General features: G+C 39.1%; 4 protein-coding genes across 7 annotated transcripts; 1 reads left to right on the top strand and 3 right to left on the bottom strand.

Annotated features, from left to right (window-relative positions):
- Positions 1-2,803: 2,803 nt before the first annotated feature.
- GALS1 (glycosyltransferase family protein (DUF23)) lies at positions 2,804-5,638 on the bottom strand. Its single transcript, XM_089151591.1, has 2 exons — positions 3,943-5,638; positions 2,804-3,627 (listed from the first exon to the last, which is right to left on the bottom strand). The coding sequence occupies exons 1-2, from the start codon at positions 5,091-5,093 to the stop codon at positions 3,267-3,269; spliced, it is 1,512 nt and encodes a 503-aa protein (XP_089007717.1). The 5' UTR covers positions 5,094-5,638; the 3' UTR covers positions 2,804-3,266.
- Positions 5,639-14,127: 8,489 nt separating this feature from the next.
- Positions 14,128-15,273, top strand: LOC149017267 (protein VACUOLELESS GAMETOPHYTES-like). Its single transcript, XM_089154412.1, has 2 exons — positions 14,128-14,501; positions 14,581-15,273. Exons 1-2 carry the CDS (start codon positions 14,252-14,254, stop codon positions 15,039-15,041), a joined length of 711 nt encoding a protein of 236 aa, XP_089010538.1. The 5' UTR covers positions 14,128-14,251; the 3' UTR covers positions 15,042-15,273.
- Positions 15,274-16,643: 1,370 nt separating this feature from the next.
- LOC149017268 (protein VACUOLELESS GAMETOPHYTES-like) lies at positions 16,644-17,714 on the bottom strand. Its single transcript, XM_089154326.1, has one exon. The coding sequence runs from the start codon at positions 17,646-17,648 to the stop codon at positions 16,932-16,934; it is 717 nt and encodes a 238-aa protein (XP_089010452.1). The 5' UTR covers positions 17,649-17,714; the 3' UTR covers positions 16,644-16,931.
- A 2,009-nt stretch (positions 17,715-19,723) lies between these two features.
- On the bottom strand, positions 19,724-26,403 carry LOC149017269 (squamosa promoter-binding-like protein 15). Of its 4 annotated transcripts, none has more exons than XM_089151595.1 (12): positions 26,330-26,403; positions 25,688-25,925; positions 24,791-25,468; positions 24,420-24,628; positions 23,476-24,329; positions 23,297-23,371; positions 23,098-23,205; positions 22,896-23,013; positions 22,527-22,662; positions 22,302-22,446; positions 21,562-22,158; positions 19,724-21,435 (listed from the first exon to the last, which is right to left on the bottom strand). In XM_089151595.1, exons 3-12 carry the CDS (start codon positions 25,378-25,380, stop codon positions 21,001-21,003), a joined length of 3,267 nt encoding a protein of 1,088 aa, XP_089007721.1. In that variant the 5' UTR covers positions 25,381-25,468; positions 25,688-25,925; positions 26,330-26,403; the 3' UTR covers positions 19,724-21,000. The 4 variants fall into 4 exon arrangements, with proteins under 4 accessions (XP_089007721.1, XP_089007722.1, XP_089007720.1 ...); XM_089151596.1 differs by lacking the exon at positions 26,330-26,403 and adding an exon at positions 26,065-26,319; XM_089151594.1 differs by lacking the exon at positions 26,330-26,403 and adding an exon at positions 26,055-26,319.
- Between the last annotated feature and the right edge of the window lie 424 nt (positions 26,404-26,827).

Consider the following 26,827-nt stretch of genomic DNA (forward strand, 5'->3'; position numbering starts at 1 on the left):
CTAATTTCTAACACAGAATTCCGGCCGATGATGAACTTGTCATGGACCATTGAATCCAGAAACGGTATGATATTAGCAGAGATTATGAGATTGCATCTGGGAATTGAAAAGCTTCAGTCTCTGCAAACCTTTATCTGCTAGCCGGTCTATTTCTGGGTATCAAGGAATGACCTGATTTTGGAGAGATGTCCTCCTTTTTTGTAAGCCCACTGAAATGATTCATCTGGTCCAGGCCCATTTCATTGAGTTTTGGATCGAATAACTCAATTGCTTCAAATTGCCTTTGCAAAAGCCCACACAATTAATTGAACCAGCCCACTGGAACATTCACCCACAAAGGCTTTTTGAAACATCAACTCTCTTTTACTTGGCACCACAATCTTTGCCTTGTCAAATCAGGCTTAGTTGTTGTCTCTCGAGGAGGAGGCGAAGTAAACACGAGTTGGGATCTTTTACCCATTGAGGTAGCAGATTGTCATTTCCTCGCACCCTTCCGTAATGCATTTAGAAGGGGAGCCCATTTCATTTTTCTTTTGATCAAATACAAATTTTATTGAAGCTCTCTAGAGAAATGTTAGAGACACAAAAAGAGAAGTTTACAAAACATTAGGGTGTACCATCCCCTTGACATATGAAACTTCATGGACGCCTTAGCTAAATAGTCACCATGAAAATTAAAGGATCCGTTTACATAACCAAACTAAATAATCTGAAAAGAGCATAACGGTTTTGTAATCTCATAACGAAGACAGCTATTCGGCCAATCTAGAGATTGGGCCTGCCCTTGTAGGGCCTAAACAACCGGTTTGCAATGAGAAAAGACTACAAGATCAGGTATATAAAAGATATAGCTAGCCTGACTGCTTCTTTGGGGTAGGCTTGAATGCTGCATATTAAATGCACAGCAAACTTCGACCGTTGGCAACACAATTGACCCGCATCCCCAATAGCTACTTCTATTTCTATCGAAAATGCTTGTATCCTGCGCATTTAATGCGCATGATCATCAAGCCGAAATTTCAGCCGTAGGATCCAAAATTTCGACGTCGAGATTGAAATTTCGACCGAAATTCCGATCCCACCGCCGAAAGTACATGGCTTGATGATCCTGCGCATTTATGGCACAGGACCCAAGCAACACCCTCTACCAAATGCAAAAGAAAACCTGCGAAAAAACAACCACTTACCCACTACCAAATGCAGCTATTTCTAGCCGCATATGTAAAAGCTCTAAAACAGAACTCTAGCTGAGTAATTTCCCTTCACTAGCCACTCGACTAAGGTTCATGAGATTGGTGACTTTAAGTGAATTGATGTCACCTAATAATTTGTTGGACCAAGACAAAGCAATAGCGAGTGAAGGAGGATTACCTTTAAATAAATAAGAGCTTCTTTTTTTTTGAATAACCCCTTTAAATAAATAAAAGTTAAAGAATACTACTCCACGTAGAGTTAACTAAGTTCTAATTGTACCGATTGCGAACCGATACATATCACCCACAAACTCAGTTGTGTTGATCCTCAAGGGGTGTGTAAAGAAAGAATGATGCTTCAGGTATTTCTCTTTCATGGTTGTAGTCTAGAAAGAGTTGCACTTGGGGCTCATTTATGACAGAAAATACTCAGAAAAGACCATCTTTGTAACTATATATGTGATAGACAAATATAAAAGAAGCAGTCTTTTAACCTGGTGGTAGAAAATCCAACCTCAACATTGATCTTTCATTACAATAGGTTCATGTTCTCCACTTCTCCCTCTAGTCTTCTTATTTCACTTAGGATCATCTCTTTTACCAGAAGGGGCTCCACATGTCTAATCTGTAATTAACTTAACTTGTCGCTTCCCTTATTGTCAGCTTTTCTCTCTTCTATTTTCAATTTTTCATCATCAAAGCTGCATGGTTTCCTTGAACACCTTTTACCCAAAAAACAAAAAGAAAAGAAAAGAAGGATGCAGTAGTGGCCACCTTGCACTTCTTTCCTCCTTTTCAATGCAATATTTAGACTTTCAGGTTTTACATATGCAAGCATTAGCCTTGTGAACCATCCGTACAAGTATTGACTATGTCAGCATATATAGTCTCACCGATGACCTAATACAATCCACAAATACCAATATTATTACTCAAACCAAAAAACACACAACTGCCGAATACAAAATGAAAAAACCAGAAGAAAAAAAATTCGTACTTCAAATATGAAATTATCAAAACCGCTTTGAGAGTGAGCCTCACACCATTAGACCACCGCCCCCAGGTGGTCCTTGAATGCCTAACTTGAGTTGTCTTGCGTGCTTCATGCCAAGACAAGTCGACCCATAGGCCCATTTAAAACAAAGATCGACCTGTGCAGCCATGCATTTGACACATTATCTTTTCTGATAAGCTTCTTGTGGCAAGAATTTTGATCGGATAAAATTCCAAGTCGACTGAGTCGATTTGACCGATGCAACAATTTCTATGCTTCCACCTGGCAGGATGGGTGAGAACACTATTCCAATTACTCATCACCACCACCACCACTCCTCTGTTCCTTTTCCTTTGTTAGTTCTTTTACAGAAAACATCTATAATGACTTTCTTATGATGTGTTCAACAATCTAACATAAGGATTTGTACCTGTTTTGCGAAAATAGAAAACTGAAATTGTCTAAAGTTAACCGCTTCCAAAATATAGAAGAAAGTATCGGATATAAAATTTACAATTATTAATGATGAAACAAAAATACAAATAAATACACTGAAAAATGGAATTGTAGAACTAGCAAATACCCATAAATCAAAAATAACAAATAAAGTGATTACTGATGCTAAACACAACTTTACATAGAAATCAATTAAAGTAGAAACATTTGACATCATCTAACCCCATGACCCATCAACACCTCACCTTTCCTCGCTTTCCTCCATGTCCTTTGACTGAACCGAACCTGCAAAAGCAACCACCGCTTACCCCCACCATCACTCCATAATTCATACGTACATACATACAGACGAAATTAACGGAATGCTCGATCTTTGTCTGCTACAGAGACAGAACGAGAGAGGAAAACTAGGAAAGCCACACACAGAGAATCCTATGGACTAGAGGGACCCTATGGTGGTCACCGTTTGGAAAGAGAGAAAGAGAGAAAGAGAAACAGCCACAACGTATGCACCGACAAACTGATTATTAATCATACACCACGTCTAAGCATTTCACACGCTCTGCATGTCTCAAAGAGTGAGGGATTCGGTGTGGATTTGTTTACTCTTCTCTTCTGTATAATTAAAACGGAAACGGAACTATTCCAATGGTTTTCTTCTCGAATTCCTTAATGGTGTGGGCTAACTTCTTCATATTATCGTCGTATACGTAAGGCAGCTTATCATACCATGCCACTTCGCTCCTGTTGTTCTTTAGAGAAATTGGGAGAAACTCACGGCAGGGCTCCCCTTCCACCGTTATTGAATTGTGGTAATGGTAGTACCGGATCTTCGTCTCCGTCTTGTGCAGCGTTTTCCCGATTACATTCTCCGACATGTGCACGCCTGTCGAGTATGCATTCTTTGCCTGTATCGCGTACTTCCTGTCTCTCCTGATTCCTGTGCGAGACTCCCTGAACAGCAACTTCTCGAACCCCCATTGCCTGAAAATGTTCATATCCCACCACAAAAAACAACAAGAAGATTAAACAAAACAAAACAAACCAAACCAAACCAAACATAGTTCTCAAAATCCCACTCGAAAACAACATCAAAATTTGGACTTCAGCAACTCCCATAGCATGAATTGCTTTTGCTTGGGTACCAACATAATGCTCTGTTTCCCAATGCGGAAAAACAGAGCTCACAGGAAGTACATTATTGAACCTCTCTTCATGGAAACTATTTCTGGCAACTGAAAGAATTGGAAACCTAAACTTAATCTAGCTGAAACGTCACTCTAATATTAATGTACTTACTTGGAGTAATCCTGCGTGGAATCATTTAAGCAGAACTTGCTGGACATGGGATTCTGCTCAATTGTGAACTGGGTATAATCAGAGAACTCCTGCAGAACCGATTCCAATGTGTTTCCGTCGGGCATATATATGTACTCATCTACATCAAAGTAAAATGTCCAATTCGCAGCGTGGCGGTACCGATGCAAGCAGTCATTCACCACCAGAAATTGGTTGTAATAGTACCCATCAAACTCTGATTGCGCTCTAATTTCCTGAACCGTGGCTCTGCCGGCTCGCACCCATGGCTCCAAAACGGCCCTCACCGCGGGTGACACTCCTCCTGCGTCGTGAAACACGAAATGCGAACTTGGGCCGAAGAACCAAGCGTGGTAGGCCATCCATTCCCTGATCCTTGCAGCGCTCAGGTTCCCATATAAGGATGACCCACAATACAGATACTCATACTTGTAAGGAGGGCGATACTTGGATTCGTCGTAAGACCCTGGTTCTTCCTCGAGAGCCACGAATTTCTCGTACCTTCTGGGTGATTCGTTGTAGTATGCATAGAGCTGAAGCTTTCCACCTGAATTATCCGCGTTAGGGTTTACAGAGAAGGTACAATTGACGACGACCACCGTATAAACTCGTCCGTAACCCCAGTCCGGTAGCATTTTATAACTCTTAGTTCTGATGGGAGGGGAAGAGCGGTTGTTGGAGATCCACTCGCATTTGAACCAGGGACGGCTAAAGACATGAAGGGGCTTGGAAGCGAGACCAACGACGGCGAATGTTCTGGGTCCGCCGCGGTAGGCACCCATTTGGACGAATAGAGCGGCGGCGTTGCCATAGGAATAAAAAAGACGCTTGTTTGGGTCGGTCTTTGGAGCGATGGCCGCTTTTAGGGGCAAGTTGGAGAACTTCTTCCCGTAAGATGAGTTAATGGGAGAGTTGGGAGGAAAGATCGTGGAAGCGAAGGCGGCGGCGGAGGAGGAGGAGGAGCAGCGGCGGGCGGTGGAGAGGAGGTTGTCGTAGTAGAGCTGGAGGTTCCAAATGACCATCAACAGGGTCACTGCAACTAATGTAGCTACTATGGGTTTTGTCTCGAAACAGAGAGTGATCTTCCCAGCTGTGTTACCCACAACAGAAACCTGTTGAACTTCTTTCCTCATGGTTTGTTTCTCGATCCCAGCAAAAATTGAGGTCTGCTCTCTGATGATACTGTCTCACTCTCAGTCACCGGTTGTTGTGATTCCAGTGGAGTGGGAGAGAGCAGAGTGTGAGGGACATTGTTGGAAAGCTCTTATCAGTATCTCTGGAACGCGTTGATCTCCCTTTTGTTTTTTCTTGGGCGGCTTTAAACCTAAGTCCAAGAGTACATTCCAGAAAGGAAATCAGGAAATGGACCCTGTTCCTTGGCTGAAGTTACAGAAACCACGTATCCCACACCATACCCATTCTTACTAACTTGATTTGGAGATTTGTGTCTTCGAGTGTCAAGTGAGCTGTATGGATGTATAAAGAACAGAGTTTAGAAAGATAAGAGCAAGGGAATCTCGATGAAGTTTATCTAAACAGGGAGAAATAAAGAAGAAGACAAGAGTTGCAGTAAGGGGTTAGCTAGAACCAGACGGTCGGATGAGAATCGAGAAAGTGATATTGCAGATGGGTTCTGATCCAACCGTGGGTAAAAGAAAAGACAGAGATATATATGACTGTGGTACTACAGAATACAGATAGGATTCCATGTCTTGAAGCTTTTACGTCTTGTATAGTTGTATCATGTATGTATTGGAATGGAATGACAGGTAGACAACGCAGAATGATTGAGGTTCCGACAAAAAGTTCTGTACCAGTTAGGGCAAGAAACGCTGCGAATTATTAAAGTGAGATCAAAGGCAGAAGAACACTGGTTTCGTAAGCAAGGCAGGGCAGGGCAGGTGGGTGGATGAAGTTTTGCCTTCTCCCTTTCCGTATTTACTCTTTTTCTAATGTATAAAACAGAGCACAAACTACACCCAGAAAGAAAGAAAGAAGAAGAAAAAAACAGTGAAAAACAGCCCCCTTACCAAAAGGGTATCCCTCCAACTTTTTAGGCTTTATGGCCTTGTGGTGATCACCTCTTTGGCTCTTTCTCTATTTCTTTTCTTTTCTTTTCTTTTCTTTTTGAGAGGCTATGATCGTCTTGCCGACAGTCACGATGAATTATTAATGGTTGGTGAGTGTTGGTACTTGAGAATTGAGATGGAGAAGACGACTTTGCCGGAGCTAAGATGGAGACATCCGCCGGCTGGGAACCCTCGCCTGATTTGTAGGCTTTTCTATTTTTCAGGGCAGAGCTTATTTCTAGGGTATCATATCAGATTCAGAATATCAAGTGGGTCTCACCCACCGCATCTGTACAATTGCAGGCTCCAATGACATGTTTCGCCGATTCACTAAATAAAAAACACGAGACAACATTTCATTCCGAAACGCGGCTCACATTATCCTCAGTTCAAGGATCAGTGACTCACAATTGTCATAATAAATATATGAGAAGGTGGTGGCTAAACATCCGTATAAATTGCTTAGCATTTAGTCTTCTTTTACGGACAAATCTTTTTATGTTCTTCTGTTTTTTTGTGAAAAGCTTTTAGCTTTCTATTGTCTATATTTTTTTAATTATTTTTTACTCCAACGACCCAGTAAAAAAGTACTTCTGAATAGTTGCTCTTAGACTTTGGTGCCTACATACGGAGATTGTATAGTTGATCAATGGACATACGGAGACTGTATAGTTGCTCTTAGACTTTGATGCCTACATTTTAAAAATTACTATGGAAGATGGTACAACAATTGATCTGATTGGTGATGCACTTTAGTGCTCGATGTTAATTTTTTATGATAACTCATCATCTGCTATAAGAACAATGTATTCTAATTATGGTTGAAGATACAAAGCAACAATTTTCCTATTCTATGGACTTAATGATTTTCGTTTCCCTTTTAAAAAAGATTTAAGATTCAATATCCAATGATTTTAATTTATTTGGTTTATTTAATTTCTTGTGTTAGCATAATTTGATAACTTCTGAATTCATGTATAACAGTTCCACAAATAATTCTGTTCAAACCGATGAAATTTTTGAAGTGTTTTATTTTCTACATATATCTTATTAAATTGCATTACTCAATTCCTTCTCCAGAAACTCAATGTAACCATGTACCCTGTTAGCCAACACCAGCATTTGAAAGAAAAAATCTATGCATACATATGGAACTTACCTCAAGCTGCCCACCATTGTCAATGATTTGTTTCACATGATCTGACCAACACTATTCTCAATTAAAATTTTCTTTTTCTACACAGAAAAAATATATTCTGAAGTGACTTGTGTAGCACGAAGCACATAGGCATACTAACCTGTTGCCTAAATACATATGCTTTAGCTACAATTCTTGTTAAGATAAGAAGTCAAAAGGTTTTTATGTTGTTCACGAGCAAGCACCTTAATTATGCAAGGTTGCACTTAGCTTAACTCATCACCTCATGGACTCTGAAGTAAGGGTTTTTTTTTTTTTTTTTTTTTTTTTTGTATAAGCTTTTTCCCATCTACCTATAGAACACTATTCTAGACCAGAACTAGTGGTTACTAATTAACTTTATATGCTTATTTCGATTTGTTTTAACTTATGGATTGTAGTAAGTCTTTATATCTCTATTGGTTCTCTTTTATGATATTTTATGTTCTATGTTGATTATCTTTCTCAAGTTCACTGCTATCATGTACATTTCAAATTATTGTTTTATTGCTTTGCTTGCATCCACTGCATACACTCTGTTGCTATATTTTTCATGTGGTTTTGGTGCTCAAATGCATGATTTGCTCATAGTTATCTAATTCAACAAACTACATTTCATGGTTTTGGTGCAACTAAGCTCATACAGTTGATTATGATTCTTTTAAATCCAATGCTGGCAGCTTATGATGGCAGACATGATTGCCAAGTGTTAGGTTTAAATCAAAGATGGACATATGCTTGTATCATTATATTGATATTATTATTGAATTATGTTGCATGAATTTAAGGCATATTGATGGAATCATCTCAAAAACATAAAGATAGAGTAATATAATGTTTGCAAGCAATGTTGAAGGAAGAATATTAAAGGTAGTGGAATCATGTGTTATTTTCAAAAATTGCCTTACAAGTTAAGAAAGTTAAGAATTTAGAATAATTTATATCAATGAGGATATCATGTGACTTGTACCTTGTGAGAAGATAGATTGAATATGGCTTGAGCAGAGATCTTCAAAAAATTATATGACTTTCAATGTCTTCCACGTCACAAATGTAGCTGATAACTTGGTGGAGCTAAAGACGTTCAAATCTGTTCAAGAAAGAAATTGTATAGAGTAACTTAAGAGTGTAGAAATTTGTCATTGACTTAGCAAAAGGGGCCTAATTAAAATAATTGTAAGTTTTTTATTAAGATTTGCACTGTGTGACTCCTACTTCCATGTTATCTCTCCCTTTTTTTCTTTCTCTCCTGGTGCGTCTCCGGTGTTTTTTTTGTTCGGGCCGGTGTCTTTTTTTTCGCTGCCGGGGTGCGCCCTCCAGCGGCCCGGGTCCGGCCGGCGCGCATGCCCCTGTTACGCGGTGGCCGAAACCCCCGGCGGCGGGGGTCGTGGTTGCTCCTGGCCTCTCTTTCGTATTCTTTCCCCCCCGCGTGTGCCCTCCGTCTTCTCGCGTTGTTTTCGCCGGCCGAGGCTTTTTGCTTTGGGTTTCGCCTCTTCGTGTGGTTCTGCTCTTGTTGCCGGGCACGATCGTTGGTAGGATCTTCCCGTTTTTGTTGCTCGTGTGGCCTTTATCGATGGGGTGCCCCGTTTGTGTGTTCGGGTTTGGTAGGGCTCCCTTTTTCCCTTATCGTGTGTCTTTCCTTTTACACCCCATTCTCCCGTTAGACTTCCATCCCTCGGGTGCTTTGTCGTGCTAGGTCCCGCTCTCCTTTTGTCTTTTCGGACCCCTTGGTTGGATTGCGCTTTCTGTCCCCCTTTGTGTCGTTGATCTCCGCCGCGGATCTCCATGCCATTTTCCATTTTTATTCAAATCGGTTCTACTCTTATTTCACCGATCTAGGACTTCCATCGTTGGTGTGTTCGGTTTGAGCCGGATCTGCGTGAGCATCTTCGTATGAATGGGTGGACTGAGTTGGCTTTTCCAGATCTATGATGGCCTGAACTATCCCTTCGGGTTATTGGTAGATTCTTATGATTTTATTTGAAAGGAGATAACGTGTTTTTCAATACTTATTGACATTAATCTAAAATTACTTATAAATTCATGCATTTTGCCCTTAATTTTAAGAATTTAGGACCGTATAAAATTTTTACTTTATTTTTGGATTGTAACACAAATGGTTAATTTAATAACAAAGTGAGAAACTCATTTTGACCCCCTAGGGAGTGAGAACTCATGGATGAGCATAAACCCATGAATTGGAATTGAACCAAATGATGGGTCACTAGTAATGTCTTGTAGATAGCCCTTACAAACCAACCCCTTCTCCAATCAAGTTGCATTAATCTTTATTATCTCTCAATCAGCATAATTTCATTCATTTTTAACAAAGTGTTTGTTACTTTGACAAGTAGCACTACATTTTATTTCTTTCGAGTTGTAATGACATGTAGAAACCTCATTCTACTGTGGAAAGAAGGGATGAAGGTGGGGTGGGTAAGATTTTAACAAGCACTTTGCTTGCGAGAATGAGAGTGAAGGGAAAGCCTGAAGGTGCAATTTAATTCAATTAATTAAGGTTGTCCTTTTTGGGTACTCAAGTCTGTCGATCTTCACCCACCTTGCCTTCTATTTCAAATTTCAATAGCCCCAAAGCCTAATTGGGATTCATACCTGAAGCTCTTGATTGTTATGCAGAAAATTTTTACCTGGTGTTTGATTTTATGTCGAAAATAACTAATAGTGAAATAGACAGCAATACTGAGAAAAAATAATTTCAACACGAGAAAACTGTTTTGCTCAGATGCTCGTTGAATCCTGAGATTAGTATATACTGTAATGGGAGTGTTGAGACTTGAGAATCCACTATATCTGATTACCCATGCAAGACATAGAGGATGAAGTCACTATAAGTTGCAATCCAGGAGAAGAAGCTAGGAGTTGATTCCATATATATGGGCCTAATCTAATGGATTTCTTTTGTAAGAGCCTTATCCAGTAGATCATCATGGGCTTATCAATGATAACTGGGCGCGTCATATAGATTTTTTCAGTAAATTCAAATAGATGATAGATATGCTTGAATCATCTCCTCAACTGATTTGCAACATTTTATTAATCTTAGGAACTTCCAGTTTCTTAGTTCTGCTATAACTTGTTAGGTATATGCATAGCTAGTTTGCAGGATTGGTAAAGCATGAGAACACAAGGTGAGCTTATTACTTTACGAATTCAGAGATAGAGTATGTTATGTGCAATACATCTATACATATCTACATGCATATGGGTACAAATGTTGCTATACAAATAAAAGCCTTTAAAGGGTAAAAGACTTCAGAAACATAAGAAACAACTTTAATCAAATGACCTAATTTGATTAGTCTTGATTGGCTTTTCCAATTGATTCTTGAGCAAGAAGGTACTTGTCTACTATCCATTTAGCTTGTGTGGTTAAATACTCAAGAATATTTAACTGCCAAAATGCAGTTTGAATCTTCGCTCAAAAAATTATTCAATTACATAAGTAGTGTGATATGCTGATGATGGTGGTGTAAAGGAGCACATATGCAGGGTAGGGCCGGTAGGCTTTGGGATTTAACAAGGCAAACTTAAGTGCAATTAGATTCAACTAGCTCACAAAGGATTAAGAGAGAAAATAATTCAAAACGGTGTCTCCGAGTAGCTCAATGGATTGGGATAAATCCATGCTTACTTGTTGAATAAAGCCTAATTAACTCTAAGCCGAGATCAAAATGGAGTTCCCAGTGCGCAAGCCTTACCAATGCTTTTGCTAAAGACTTTCCAGACTTGAACCCAGTGTCTAGGTGAAGACCATTGATAGCATATAGGTTCCATACCATGATTGCATCAGCATGGTAGGCATAAGGAGGTCTTCACATTCATTGCATGAAAATCAACAAATGGAAACTTGTTTACCTCAATCTTTTCCAGTTCAGCTTCCAGTTACTCAGAATTTCAAAATGCAGAAGAAAACAGAAATGCCACTTTAAGAAAGTTTAAATTTTTAAACATGATTTCTAAATCAATTTTCTTTAACAAACGTAAAAAATGTTATATAGTTCTTCAGTATTTAATTACATCGGTGAAGGGACCTACGACAGCATTTTTTACAAACGCCGTCATAAACCTATATACAACATTAAAAAAATGTTTTTTTTCAGAAGGGACCTACGACAGCGTTTGTAACAAACGCCATTGTATACCTATATACAACGTTAAAAAATGTTATATAGTTCTTCAGTATTTAATTACATGGGTGAAGGGACCTACGACAGCGTTTTTTACAAACGCCGTTATAAACATATATACAACGTTTAAAAAAAAATTATTTTCAGAAAGGACCTACGATAAATGTTATATAGTTCCTCAGTATTTAATTACATGGGTGAAGGGACCTATGACGGCGTTTTCTACAAACGTCGTTATAAATCTATATACAACGTTAAAAAAATATTTCAGAACGGACCTGCCATAAATTAACATACAGCGGTGTTTTCTGCTGTATTCTTACCCAAAGTGCCACCATAGGCCCGTTTTCTTGTAGTGAAAAAGAATTCACAAATAAAGCATATGATGATTGTGACATTGCTAGTTTTGTCATCTTCTTCTTCTTTTCTTTTTTTTTTTTTTTTGGGGGGTGGGGCCGTAATCGTCATCTTCTTCATTAATGCTTCTATACAGAGCAAGACCACCTTATGTGATGGTCCATTGAGAGTCTCTTTTCCATGCTTGGCTCAGCCCCAGGCCTGTCCAAATGTGTTTGTGTAAAGCCATGAGACAGCTTCTGATTCTCGACAGAACTCATCCAAATCAGTAGTTCTCATTGTTCCACATGGCAAGATCATCCTATCAATCTCAATCTAAGTCATACGTGGTTTGGAACAAGGTTTAAAGTATTGGCATCAAATATCATATTGGTTAGGTGATTTTAAGAGACTTATGATTTTGTATCGAGTATTTTATCATTAAACATCAGTGATGCCATGAATGTCCTATTTTTCTGCCATGCATGGCCATTGGGCTTTAGCATGGAGCAAGATTAAAGCCAAGCCGCCTTCTTGGAGGATTGTTGGGAGCTTCAATGATGGTTCCTCTAAGCAAATTCAACTCTTTGAAAATTTATTCGATTTCGGTATGGATATGTACCTATACACTTTAAATCCAAGTAATTAACAACTAATTTAAATTTCTCTCCACGTTCTATTAATTGATTTGTGCTCTCTTTTAGTGTATAAAGAAGTAACAAGAAATCAATTAATTTAAATTTATCATACAATGCGTTCAATAATGGTGGATCAGTGAACCTTAAGTCAAGTGATTCTAGTAGCATCTGGCTGAAAAATGCTCAACAACTCCGAAAAGATGGAAAAGCAGAAAGAAATTGAAAGATAAAGGCTGTATTGCTCTTAATTGGTTCTGTTTGTGATTGAAGGGCAACAAAAAGAACCCACTTTGACACCTTCCCTGAATGGAAAAAAGAAATACTTTAGAGAAAAAGAAAAAGATGGAGTTAGCTGCCAAATTTTAATGCGTTGTTAACCTGGAATCGAATAAGAATACTTTCATGAGAGCTGCATGAGTTCTCAGTACGAGAAGATGGACAAAACTGTCCCCCCATATATCCTTGTCAACACATTTCTTCTCTCACGATCACCCAGGAGAACTGATGGTCATTATCAAAATCTCCAAGGATAAGGGTAGCCAAAAAATCTGAAAGAGTATGGGACATGAAGGCATCTCTGAGAGAGACTTTTGTGGAAAAGCAGCCAAGACTTTCATGAAAAAGAAGCAGAGATTTTCATGGAATGGTCTCAAATTTTCTTCCCTGGGCACTGATCACCGTGTACTTCGCCCAAAAGTTTCCAAATTTTTTCCATCTAAGAATCCATAGACGTGATGTCTTCCACTCCATGCTGCTGCTGAAGAACCTTCGAAGAAACTCGTGAAATTGGAAAGTTTAATAGCCCAAGTTCAAAGGATAAACGTACCCAATTGGTTTTGGACCCTCTTCTCTACCTTAAACCCCAAAAGGATAAAAGATAAAAGATCAGAGAGAAGCACCTTTGGATCTGGTCCTGTCTGTTTTCCAATCAATTCCTTCCTTATGAGAGCGGGGAAAATTATATTATCCATCATAATTTCAATAGAAAAATCATTATCCATAGACATTTATATGTGTTTTGGTCCTTGTATGACAATATTTTTGTGAGTAGATGTGAGAAAGGCGTTGAGAGGATATTGATAATGACCAACACTTTTAAGTAAAGAGATTGAGAGGATATTGATGATATGTTCAACTATCTGTGAATTTTATAAATTGTTCAATTAGTAATGACCGACACTTCTAAGTGAAGAGGTCACGATTTGAGTTCGTTATAATATATATATAATAGTCTCCGCCCTCTAATATAAAGCTATAAATTTCAAGAAATTTAAAAAAAATAAATAATAATAATAATAATAATAATAATAATAAAAATAATAAATGATGAGCACGCAATCTAAGCCATCGCATAAACAATTGGAAGGCTGACATTGTAAAAGCTGGACCAATGGCATGGAATAGGTGGGCCACAGCCCATGGGCGATGGCTGGTGGACCCTTCAACGAGATTCGGAGTCTGGATCGCAATCTATGAGTGGAGGCCTTACCTTTGCGTATGGTTTGGTGAAGGCGTGCTTTTCCGCTTTCCTCTAATACCCTTTACGCGTACGTACTCTTCAAACAAGATAGAGGGGCACTTACGGAATAAAAATGACACATGTCACATAGGTTAGTGATTCAGCAGCTCTCAGCCTCCCATATGGTCCAAGAGAGGCATTTTAATTAGGGTTTGCTCAGCTTTAAGTAAGCAAAGCAATAGAAGGTGGTGAGGAAAGGCTTACTACAACACACCATCATCCGTATAGGTATAAATAGCTGGCTTCCTCTACCTTGAGAAGTAACCTATTGCTTTGCATTTCAAATTTGCAGTATAGTTGAAAATTCTCCATGTTTCTTCAACCGTTCTTTTAGGTTTAAACTGCAAGTTTAGGGAATCCATCAAAACAAAGAAAATCCCCATCTAGGAACAATTCTTCTCACCATGATTAAGAACAAATCTCTAGCAGATGAGAAAGAGATCCTCCATTTCAGTCACCCGCAGCACACGCTAGTGCAATTCAACTCTCCTTATCTCTTCTCCTGCATGGGCTGCAAAGAATATGGTGCAGGCATAAGGTTCAAATGTATGAACTGTGATTATGAGATGCATGACTTCTGTGCCTTGGCTCCTCCATCTCTCAAAAGCCACTCTCTCCACAGCCAACACTCCCTCGTCTTCCTCACCAAACCAGGTGAGTTCTTCTCTTGTGTTTTTGTTTGTCCCCCTCTTACACGTTTCCTGGTTTTAGTATTAATCTGTGGTAACTTCAGGTGGGAAGTTAGCTTCGAACTGCTGTGTGTGTGGCAAGTCAACAAAAGGATATGCTTTCAGATGTAGTACTTGTAACTTCGTGATGCATCCATGCTGTGCTCAGCTTTCCTGGGAAATGAACTTTCCGGTGCATGCACACACTCTCAAAGTGATATCAACAAGTGGAGACTCAGATTTGAACTGTGACGAGTGTAAGAAGAAAAGATCTGGGTGGGTTTATGGCTGTAGGAAATGTTCATACAGTCTACATGCAGTTTGTGCTAAGAGCATGGTTAATGGGCTTTACGCCCAAGGCATCAAGGTCCCTGAAAAGCCTAGCAAGTTTGGGCGAGCGGTTGGTGTTGCATCTCATGTCATAGTAGGGTTTATTGGAGGGCTGCTTGAAGGTGTAGGAGAAGGGGTTGGACAAGCTATCTTTGATACTGTTGTGTCAAAAGAAGCTCCCACGGAAGATGACTGAGAACAACATCAAGCTTTCCAAACATCTTATTATTTGTTCTTTACAGTCTTAATTGATCTACAGTCTTGTAAGCCCACTGTATGCTCCATCCACTGCCAAAACCCAGAACAAAGAGAGAAAGTGTTTTGTGCTGTTATAGCCTACTAAAAATGTGTGGGTCGGTTGTAAATTGCTTGTGTGTTTGTATAGGTTTGATTGCTATAGATATCTTTGTAAATTAGTAATGAAGCACTTCAAGAGGGTTTTGTGTTGAAGGACTATTCTTCTCTTCAAGCATAGTTCTGTCTTAATTATAAAGTTAATCAATTTGATTGGTTTATAAAGTTAATCTTAGTGTGTCACAAAGTTCATCTTCCAAAGACAGGAAATATAAATTGGATTAGTCCATGACTTCAATTATTGTGAAATTGAGAATCTGTTCACCTGAACCATTTCTAGTTTCGTGCGGGTGTAAGCAAAGGTGCCCAAGTTCTGTCCAAAGTCCCAAACCATTCAGATTAATTGAAATCCGTTGGTTCAACCTATATCAAAATAAATATCTTTATCTATTTGGGTTCGGGTTTAATTTCTTAATTTTTTTAGTTTCAGTTGACTTTATGAATATTCAAGCCCACCTATATCAGGTGAGCTGTAAGAGAGAAATGTTTAGGGCATGGGAGTAGTGGGGTTAGAGAATCTGAATGCCTTGCTGGGACATGTTTTACCATATAGATTGCTTGTATGGCAATACGAAACATAAGTTCAGAACGGTTGATGATTGATTTAAATTTAGGGTGTAAAAGTTTCCCACATATACATGAGAGTCTAGTTTTCCATTTTTGCAGGAAACATACAGCGGAGGGAATTCTTTTTTTTTTTTTTTTTGGTAAACAGTGGAGGGAATTCTGTAAAGCCTGAAAGGGAAAAATAGCTTTTACAAAGGGCATGGCAAGAGATCCCTAAGAAAATGACTGCATGTTAAAGCTGATGAAGTCAAATTAATTAATCTTTTAGGGTAAGACTAATGAGGGTTTATTAATATGTTTACGAAATTGGAATGCATATTCGACTTCATATTCTTGGCAGTTGGATTACGAACTTGAAAATGAATTGAATTGGAATATTAGGGGATCTGATACAATCTTATCACATTAATCAAATCCAATCTTAATGCAATTAATGCCCTGTTTAGATAATATCTGATACTTAATCAAACTCAAATCTAACGCAATTAAAAGCCCTGTTTAGATAATAATCATCCAAGACTGATGGGTCCATCACTCCTTCTACAAGTGGTCTTGACTGACTAACGAGTGCCTTTATACGAAGCCTTTACCCTTTATGTACAGTTCTCTCATTCTCTGGAAGTTACAAATGGAATTTAAAAATTGATCCAAAATTAAGCTTACAGTACTGCCAATCACAAGAATTCAAACGCATCTGGATTCGACACGAAAAGCATAATTAATAATCACAGATCACAAAATATTTCCTTATGTGAAACCTTTTATGAATGAGTTTTGCCAAAATCCTTAACAAGACTCTGGGGTGAACCCCAAAAAGGAAAGATTAAAGGAAACCACATGCAACAATTAATGATTTTTAAAACCAAACAATGAATTAGCTAATCATAGCTCAAAAACAGTTCCTCAACACTCTTTAACAAGCAATCACCAGGGACTTGCCTTCCTATCCAAGATAGAAAAACAAGCAAAAGAAAGAAGAAAAAAAACAAACAAACCATGTTATTGTCATTTAAAACACGTATTGTGAAAGACAAAAGGGGCCAAAAGCACAGAAGCCCTTATATAAACTTAACAGACTTTAATAGTAACAGCAGCAGCAGCTATATATTATAGAAGACCTTGTAAACTACTTTTCTTTTCTTTTGTTCTTTGTGTTTTTGGTTCTTCACTTGGATATAATAGCCCCAACAGCAGCAGCTATTAGAGCCGAAGGATCTCCAAGGATTGCTGAAACTATAACACTAACTGCACCACCAGCAATCTTGCAACACTTCTTCAACTTCCCACGTTTCCCCTTGTGATGATGATGCAGGTCGCCCCTAAGGCTTGGGATTCTGGTCTGCAACTCCCTTACCTTATTGCTATCTATGTTGAGATACATAGCCTGCCAACTCTCCACCAGCATTTCCTTCACGCAAGACACATGAAGGTTGTAGTTCCTGCACTCAGACCTGTATGACCATCCAGGACCTTTGCCACCACAGTGATGACAAGAACTAGAGAGCTTGAGGGAAAGATAAAAGTTGTGCTTCCCATCATCCAATACCCTTGGGAGGTTTGCACAGCATGGGTGGAGATCAAAACCACAATTGTTGCAGTGATACACAAATCCAAGCACATCATTCCCGCAAGCATCGCATATCCTCATGCCTGCCGGCCGGTTATAGAACCTGAATTCACATTTCTTGTAGAAGGGCTGAGTAATGATCGGACGCGCAATGGCACATACCTTGTGTAACTCGAATTGGCATTGCTCACATATGTATTTGAGGCCAATGCCTGCTTCCTTGCACCCATCACAGTTGAAAGGGATTTCTGTGTATTGGAGCTTCAGCATGTGCTGTGGGTGACTAAAGTGACAGATCTCCTCGTCCATCTTCATTTTCTGGGATCTTCTGTTATTCTTGGGCTCTTCTTGGAGGTGGAGATGTTTGTTTTATAACCTATAATAAGGGTGTTCTACTGTCATGAGCTTTGGATTAATCAGTTGGTACTAATGGTTTCTTAACAATTTTGTTAGCATCTACTTTGCAGAAGGGGTTAGACCAACAGAATAACTTGGGTAGATATGCAAGTACAATAGAGTTAAATAAGAGGTTGGAGTAGAGAATTGGCAAGGGATAATTCAAAGAAAACATTTTTAGAACATGGAATCTCATGCCAAATAGAGATTCTAGAGTTTGTTTTATGTACAGGCTAATTAGTTGATCAAATTTAACTTCGGCATGGGTGCAGAGTTTGGATATAATACACGCGAGGAACATAATACAACTCCAAGCAAAAGTATTTGAAGTGTTTTGAGGGTTAATGAGACCAGGTTCAATAGCCACCCATTTTATCAATGAAAAGAACTAATTTTAATAACTCTATTAATTAAGTTCATTTACATTGTAGTTAGTTAGATCCTGCAACTTCAACTTTGCTTCTCAATCCCTGACAACGGTCGTTAAAGAGAGATTCTATAACTGTTCAAATATGAGCTTTATCTTTTTCTTTGTAAGATCACATAACCGAGAGAATCAGAGCAAATCACAACTTTGGCAGTGCAATATTGGCTTCATGGATTCGAAGGACCCAACAGCACAATTTTTCTAAGGAGACTTAAGGTTTAATACCCGAACTATGCCATAATATGATTGGGAGAAAGAAAGTTAGATAAAACGAGAACTGAGAACAGGGAAAGACCCAACAAAACAAAAGAAAGAAACAACTTGTACTATGTGGAAACCTAAGCAACAAAAGCAAGAGAATCGAATATCTACTGGCAATTAAAGTAATACATAAATTACAAAAAAATTCATGCCGATTCCCTTTGTTTGGAATTTGTACAACATCTCAACCTTTGCAAGCATTTTACGTTTCTCTGAAGAGATGGGGTTTTAGGTTCGCAAGACTTCCAGTTGATTGGATAAGACAGCTTTTCTTTCTTTTTCAGCCAAGTAGAGATGTATAGGATTGTGCTGCAACGAGTTGGTTCGTGTGTTCTTATGGATACTTGGGGGGTTTTTTGTGTTCTCTAAGAAACAGCCAACGGCCCAGATTCACTACTCTATCCAGATTTAAATTTGGACCGTTTAATTATGTGATTACTTTTAAGTGGATTTTGTGATTCACTTTTAAGTGGATTTTGCTTGATACTGTCAATGGCGTTTTAGATTTAATTATGCTGCCCAAGCAAAATCCCATCTTCACAGATCTTGACAAGTGAGAAAATCATTGTTAGCTTTATAGCTCACCAGGTCCACAAATGTCACAGCCTGGGTTATCTAAAAATCGGGTTTGCAGCCCGATGATAGCCCGTTTTGGTTAACCCATGAGTGACTGGGCCCAATAAAAGATTGTAACCTTTCTTGGGCTGATCCAGGCCTCTCCAACTTCCAGACTTGCACCTTGGAACCTATATGAAAGAAATAATAGACTTCAAGAAAGTTGCTATCATTCTCCTGCACTTGTATTCTTTCAAAAAACTTTTCAATCAAAATTTCTCCTTTCTCCTGTGAACACAATGAACATTCCATCTTCTTTTTTTCTGTTTCTAAAGTGATCAAATTACATCTCCTGAGAGTTTTGTATTACTGTTCTGACGGTTGGTTGAGAAATTTCCACAGTAATTTTCATCCTCAATAGTAAAAGTTCTCTACCCGTAATCTTTTAATATCACATTTGGGGTGTGATCACCGTTAAATTTCTTTGTATGTCTAGTTCTGTCGTGATCTTCTGATGTTCATTCTAATACAAATTTCAAAATCACAAACTAAGCATAGATTTGTCAAATGTAAGAATTAACCTATAGTTAAATGGTGACATGGACACACTAAAAAACTGTACTGCTAAATATAATTAAAATTCAGAGAAGTCTACCAAGGTTTATAAATCCAATGAATAGGTGAATAAAATAAAGAATTATGAGTGTCTAATCGAGAAAAAAGAAAAATGTTTAGCATAATGTATCATGATTCTTATTGGTCTGTTTTTCAAATATGGACTGGTCTATGAAATAAAATTTGACACGTTGGGTTGGATGATTATGGATGGGTGCACAACACATCCATCACTCACAGAAGGTGCCATGGTGCACACGCAACCCTCACAACATGATATGCATGAATCTTCTTGTGAAAAGAACTAACGTAAGATGCGAAGATCCAATCCAAGCAGGTGCGTTTGGAAAGAAATTGTAATAGCCCCCGACTTTGATCATGACATCTGCAATGACGTTAGAACTTAACAAGGAGAAAACTCACATCTTCTTCTTAGAGTGGGAAAACAAATTCATCCACACGTAATGGGAAAAGAACCTTTAGTGGGAATGTGAAGAGCAGAGACTGGAGACTGGAGACTGGAGAGTAATCTTCTTATCTCAAATTTGGACTGGTCGACAAACAAATTACTTCGTGTCTGTATTTCCCAATGAGACAACACCGTCCATGCAAGAACTTCTGTGAGCTGTTGATGTTGAGAGTTGAGACTTCAGATTTAGGGCAACAATCCAACGCAGACACATTTTCTGAAGAACCAGTAAGTGAAAGTGATCAGACTCCAACCTAGCTAAACTCCAAACTGCATTGTTTGTTTCAAGGAAAAGATGCTATAATTAAGAGAGAATTTTTGAAAATAAATAAATAAATAAATACTCTGTTACCTGTGTTACTTTATATGGTATGTAAATATTTATCCTTCACTATTCTGAATTTACAAAACGAAATTCATGGTATCTTCCCATGAATTTCCTATCCTAAAATTCTAAAAACAAAAATGAAAGATATATTACTTAAAACGACCTACACCTCTGCATTGCCCTGCTCCTTCCTCGTATTTTCTTGGTATTCGACTCTCCTATTCTTCTAATCAGAAGGTAAAATATTTGTAAAGGAAAACAAGAAGCGAAGACACGAGATGGTTCCTTTCCTGCCATTTTTCTGGTTCAGCCCCGCTTAACTGCTGCTTCAATCACAAATCCCAAACTGCACTCTGTTAGGGGTTTCTTGTAAAATCTTTTAGGGCAATGAGAGATGCTGACCCCATATCTCACCAACTCCTCAAAACAGGAACCCATCCACCTATCTACATAATGGCCAAAAGCAACTGAGAGAACCACCCACAATAACCCATGCAAGATGGGAGAGGAGCATGCAGAATCTGAAACAACATAACCCACCACTCCATCTTCTGTCCCCTGGTCACTTTCCATCTCATGATTTGCCAAGCTTGATATCTTCTTCCTGGTCAGTAATCTAACTTGAACCATATTGCAAATTCTCCCACTTGAAAGGAGCAACAGAGCCAATGACAGGGAGACATCGGAAGAAGACGCATACACACACACAGACAGTGGCAATTGCCAGCATTGAATGGATATAGGGCCTCTGAAACAACCCTTGTGTACCAGCCATTCGCTTCTTGTATCTGGTCTCCAATATAGAACACCTTGCACAAGACTGTCGCTTTTGTAACAATTCAATCCCTCGTCTCTCAGACTGCTCAGCTGTTATCAAAGACCGATCTAAGGATATCTCACCGTCAACCACTATAGTGACCTGACCATGTTTTCTGTCAACAAGCTTACGAGCCACTAGCCTGTTGTATGAGTGGTTGCTGCACATTGATGCATACGCATATGGAGACTGTCCACTGGCATCCACCAGCTCGGTCCAGCAGTTCAATCCAATCTGCATAACAAATCCATTTCAAACAAAATTCATAAGGTTCAAAAGAATAATCATAACCTAAGGTGATCGAGGTCTGGAACGTAAGAGTAACGAAATAGGATGATAACTGCATCCAAATAAGGTTACCTTTTGCGGGTCACTTGTCAAAGCATCAACCAAGCCTTCTGAATCTTTCATCGAAGCAGCCAAATGCAAAGGCGTAAGACCACTTGGTCCAGCCAAATTTGGGGGGAAAACAAACTGTTTGGTGCCATTATTGCTCATGAAAGAATAGTGGACAAGTAATTTGACCATGTTCACACACTTCCTCTTCACTGCTCTGTTTAAAAGATGAATCTCCGAGAGTGCCTCCAGGCAGTCCCTTGATAGTCCGTCCTTCCCTGAGTTTTTCTCCACAAGAATGTCCAGGAGGGTCTTAATCAGAGCACACCAGTCCCTATCAACTGAAAAGGTCAAAAGATACTTGAAACGCACATGTGAGGAATCCAGACCTTCAGACCTCAAAGGAATGCTCCTCCCCTGGAAAACCCATCCAAGTTCATTGAGGAAGTGCAAAATATCCTCCCTAGATTTCCGCTGCCCAAGATCACGAAAATGATCTTCTGAAACACAAGCCATTCGAGTTTCTGCCTCGATTTCAGATTCAAGGACTTTCAGTTCTTCACAGATGGTATCATCAGCAATTATAACAGGAAAACAGTTCCCTTTGAAACCATTCTCTACCTGGGCAGGTAACAAATATCAACCACATCAGTTTCAAGGGAAAAAAAGAAAAGAAAAAGAAAAAACAATAAGCAATCTGAAGAGTCACTTATAGTTTGCTGTACTCATTCCTATCAAGCCATCCAACTGAATCTAAGTACTACCTCCAGGAAAATGCGGCCTACGACACCAGTAGATCCTCCAGGAAAACTAAAGCTTTCAATGCTTGAGTCGTCATACATTGTTCCTTTATAAGATGATCCAGAAACTTCCTTTGATATGTATCCTCCCATATAGGTGCAGTGGATTCTGCACAGAAACAAAATTACTTGAGCAATTGAGAAGTAGCTTTCCTCACATCTAATTCCAGAAAAAGTAAAATAACTTACTTGGTGCCCGGAACAGTTAGATTTCGACCCTTCAACACAAGAGATGTCTTTTTCCCACCCACGACAGCCAATGGAGTGACAGAGATTAGCTCTGGGGCACTCCAAGTTCTCCACGATTTGCATAGATGGACATTTCCTAAGGGTTCATTGCAAGAAACTCAGTTAGGAAGCTTGTAGCATCATCAGTATATTTATTAAATACAAAAATATGTTAATACCAACTATAATATTGGCCAATTCAACAAAATTGTTGCTTTCCTATTTAGGTATCAGATATAGAATTACTAGTTTCATAAGGAAACAAGAAAGGAGAACGTGATCTCCTTCATTATCCGACATTACAAATAGAAAAAATCAACCTACACTCACCATCTTTATGTGATACTAACTGCCTGTCCACCTGAACCAGAAACCTCTCACTCATCCAGAAATCAGAATCTTGATCCTGTATTAGCGAATAGGTGCGCTGCAGAAGATCTTCATGTAGCTGAAAATTGCAAATTATTGCTGCCACTGGTCAGTGATGAAACACAAATACAAGCATGCATTTATGTAAAGAATATTCACTCACTTGGTCCCAAAAAATGCAAGGCATCGATAAATATACAGAAAGAACCACACAACCAGGCCTAATGTAGCTCTCCATTTCAGATGGACTGTGAGAAAGCCAGTTAAATATCTGAAATAAAGACTGAAATTAGTATCATTTAAATCTTAATCATACCTCCAACCGTATGGAACAGAGAAAAGACACAACAGTTGTTACTTGCCTGTGTACGTAGTGTCCCAGGAAAATCACTAGGATCTCTACCAAATAATTTAAAAATGATCCGTCCAGTTCGGTCCTGTGAACCAGCAAACTGAACTCAAATTTTCTTCAAAACAAAACTGAAGAAAAAGATGGAAATATTTTGTACAACCTTTGACCAACAATGGGGTTGATTATTACCTGAGAATCAGAATTTGAGCTAGAAGGAGACTGATCAGACCCAGAAGAAGAGCTATAGCCTACTTGACATGGGGGGAGGTTTTGAACTGAAACATTTTCAACTCTTTCATTTGGTCTTGTAAAGAGTTCCAGCCCAGAGCTCAAACCACGAGTAGTGCTCACCTCAACTGCACCGGTGTCTTCTCCACTGATTGACATCCTCTCGTGTTTCATAATTTCTGTTCGAGTATGCAGTGGGAATAGCTTTTGCACAACAGGCGACGCGGATGGTGACCTCTCTTCCATGCGATTACTGCTGTCAGAAGAGAAATATCTCCTGGAAGAACCCAAATCCGGTGGGCTATTATCTCCCTCAGTAGAAGAATTAAAAAGCTGGAATCTCAAACTTGGCTGGGACTCTTGAATCTGGCAATCAAAATTTTCATTGGCACGGTGGGTGTCATCTTTACTCCTGTCTCCTCCAACTAGCGGAAACTTTGAGGTCATTTGCTTGCTTGAGTTGACATTAGCATCTTGTTCAAAGGAGTTTGATTTAGCCTTGTCATCATCACTGCCATGGCTGCTTCTTTTAGACCTAATTCCAAAACTATCAGGAGAAGCAGCTAACGCAGTTGAAAGAACAGTGAGCAAATCTGTGGTTGATGGAACAGATGTGCTGTCATTAATCTCGTTAGAGTGATCTGGCGGGGCTGTTTGTGAAACATTTAGGTCAAAACCTCCAGCTGGTGAAGAAGCAGATTTTGCAGCAGGAGGTAGCGAATTATTAATCCTGCTGATAATCTGGATGAGCCGGTCCTTGTCAGGCATTGGAGGACTATTTGCACCTTTATCAATATTATTATTATTGTTGTTCCCTGCATTTGCAGTCATATAAGTTTGTGCAAAATCTAAAAGTTTAGAACTGTGGACGCAATTCTGAAGAAGGAAAAGCAAAACTTGCTTACCTTGCAAACAACTTAAAATGGTTAACAAATTGACGACATCAAGTTTCCCACTACCGGTGTTCTCCCTGCTTCCAGGTATCATGTTTCCAGGTATCATCAACCGGGAAGAAACATCTTCTGGTTGTGTTTTCCTCCTCCTCCGATTGTGCCCAGCAAGCCGCCGTCGACAGCTTCTTTTTCCTTCATCAAATTCACAGAGAGGATGAAACCTGAAAGAGAAAATCAAAGTTAACATGGTGCCTGACTTCCAAAACCAGAAGTTTTCTTGGGAGGGAAATAGGTCGCATCCAGCAACTCAATTTAGGTTGAAAGATGAGAAAAAAAAAAGTATAAAACTAAAAATTCCACATTATAAAGAAGGAAGCCATTACCTGCTACACTGCTGGCAGAACCTCTGCATCTGGTTACCAACAAGTGCTTTGGTGGTCTTGCTGTGAAGCTCGCATACCTTATGTCGACGATGATAATCCTTTGCATTTGATAGATCTCCCCTACAATCATCCACCTGACACATTGGATAGCCGCCGCCGCCGCCGCCGCCAGGAGAACCAGATCGGACACGTTTATTGGGTCTCGATGCAGTATCATCAACTGAATATAAACTACCACCAAGCTTCAAAGTGAGATTCTCACCATCTTCAACACCACTACCCTTCTTCAAGACCTGTTCATCCCCATTTTTCTTCTTTCCAAGCTCAACTGCAGAATTACCCGTACGAAGAACATCTTCCTCCGAGGGCTTGGCAATGAAATTTGCGCTGTCCCAGTCCCAAACCTTGGGGCTCCAATCACCCTTCACCTGTTGAGAAGCAGAGTCGGATCGCTGCTGTGGTTGATGGTTAAAAGTAGTTTGCCATGACAGATCACGCTTCTTTGCCAGAGGAGGCGCTTCACAGAATCGACCAGGAAGAACCTGGTGAAAGAAAACAGGGGAAGCGACTTGGGCACCCACGTCTTCCATTCGTCAACCGTAAAATCCCACACAGATAGGAAGAACCACCAAAAACATAGACAGAATTCAATCTTCGATGCACCAAATCACTGGAACCCTGATGTCATAAGGAAAAATGAATATCACTCAGGAAGGGGAAAATTTGTAGCTTGTTCTCTAGAAAAAATAAAAGAAATAAAACTGGTTCTTCATTGCTTCGCATCTCCTACAGCTAACAAAATAAAAATACTAGAACATCAACCAAACCTTAAAGCTCGATACTCATCAAACCAGAATGATCTTTAATCAAATAGATAGATAGAAATGAATTCCATACCTTAACGGACTTCTAGATCTTCTATCCTCCGTATACTTGGTATACTTGGTCTTCCTTCCATCCCGATCTCTTTGTAGTCAGATTATCGAACACTTAGCAACGACACCGACATCAAAATTCAAATCCATCATCCAGTCTCAAAACAAAGTAAGGATCCAAACGAAAACCTATTAGGTCAGAATTTCCAGCCGCCGGACAAGTTCCTAGTTCCGTCTGTCGATCTTCCACCTTCTTACTGCTGAGAGAAAATAAAACTGAACTGAGCCAAAGAAAACCATAACCAGTCGAAAGATAAATCGTAAGAAAGCTCATCAGATCTCACGAACAGTAAAAACCCACAAACAGGTAAACGGAAAAAAAGGTATACGATTTCACACTTCTTTTCCGCTTTTTTCTTCTTTAGGGTTTTTCAGAAACTCCATATTCCATGTTGGGAGAAATTGTTGAAAATAATCGGAATGCAAAGGCTCAGAAATAGCCGCCCTTGACGAACCAGAGCAAAAGAGAGATCACTGATTAAAATACGGATAAAATCGAAAACGCAAGAACACAAGAAGAATCGCACTTCACAGTCTTCAACAAACCAAATCAAGAAAGTGAACCCAAAATAAGTAACAAAAAATTACGGAATATATCTACTACGTTTTCACTGTTCTATATCATGCCCTTCTCGTTCCACGTCTCTCTGTGAACCTTTTCCGCCCTTTCTTTCTTTTTGTAAATTATATATTAATTATCGTTCGTTCCTCCAATCTCTTTCAGAGTCAATCCTCTGGCACCACCATTTCTGCTCCGTCCACCTGCCATCTATCTTGTAGCCAAATATTCCAATCAGGAATCTAATCTAAGAGAGACTAAACATTGTATTTTTTTTTTCTTTTTTTCGGTGAGAACATTATATATGTTTTAAATTACTGTTAATGCAGGTTGGTCAACTAGTAAGACTTATTCTTCTCAGTAAATTACATCATTAATTACAATCTATTTATCTTCATGTAAAATATATAATTATTTACTTTGTTTCTCTTTACCTTTTTTTCTTTTTTTTTCTTTTTTTAATATGTTAAAATAGAGGTTGAGTCATCCCTTAAACCCTATAATTCAAATGATTTTTAATACAATTGATATATAATTCAAAAC

The sequence above is a fragment of the Hakea prostrata genome, chromosome 4 (genome assembly GCF_041222555.1).
Source record: "Hakea prostrata isolate BN-2017 chromosome 4, UWA_Hpros_2, whole genome shotgun sequence".
Lineage (NCBI taxonomy): Eukaryota > Viridiplantae > Streptophyta > Magnoliopsida > Proteales > Proteaceae > Hakea > Hakea prostrata.

Coding starts and splice junctions, on each gene's coding strand:
- GALS1 (XM_089151591.1), bottom strand. CDS start 5,093: ATGAGGAAAGAAGTTCAACAGGTTTCTGTTGTGGGTAACACAGCTGGG. Junction 3,628..3,942: donor TCCACGCAGGATTACTCCAA/GTAAGTACATTA, acceptor GAACATTTTCAG/GCAATGGGGGTTCGAGAAGT.
- LOC149017269 (XM_089151595.1), bottom strand. CDS start 25,380: ATGGAAGACGTGGGTGCCCAAGTCGCTTCCCCTGTTTTCTTTCACCAG. Junction 22,663..22,895: donor GTTAGTATCACATAAAGATG/GTGAGTGTAGGT, acceptor ATGAACCCTTAG/GAAATGTCCATCTATGCAAA. Junction 22,447..22,526: donor CTAACTGTTCCGGGCACCAA/GTAAGTTATTTT, acceptor GTTTCTGTGCAG/AATCCACTGCACCTATATGG.
- LOC149017268 (XM_089154326.1), bottom strand. CDS start 17,648: ATGAAGATGGACGAGGAGATCTGTCACTTTAGTCACCCACAGCACATG.
- LOC149017267 (XM_089154412.1), top strand. CDS start 14,252: ATGATTAAGAACAAATCTCTAGCAGATGAGAAAGAGATCCTCCATTTC. Junction 14,502..14,580: donor CGTCTTCCTCACCAAACCAG/GTGAGTTCTTCT, acceptor TGGTAACTTCAG/GTGGGAAGTTAGCTTCGAAC.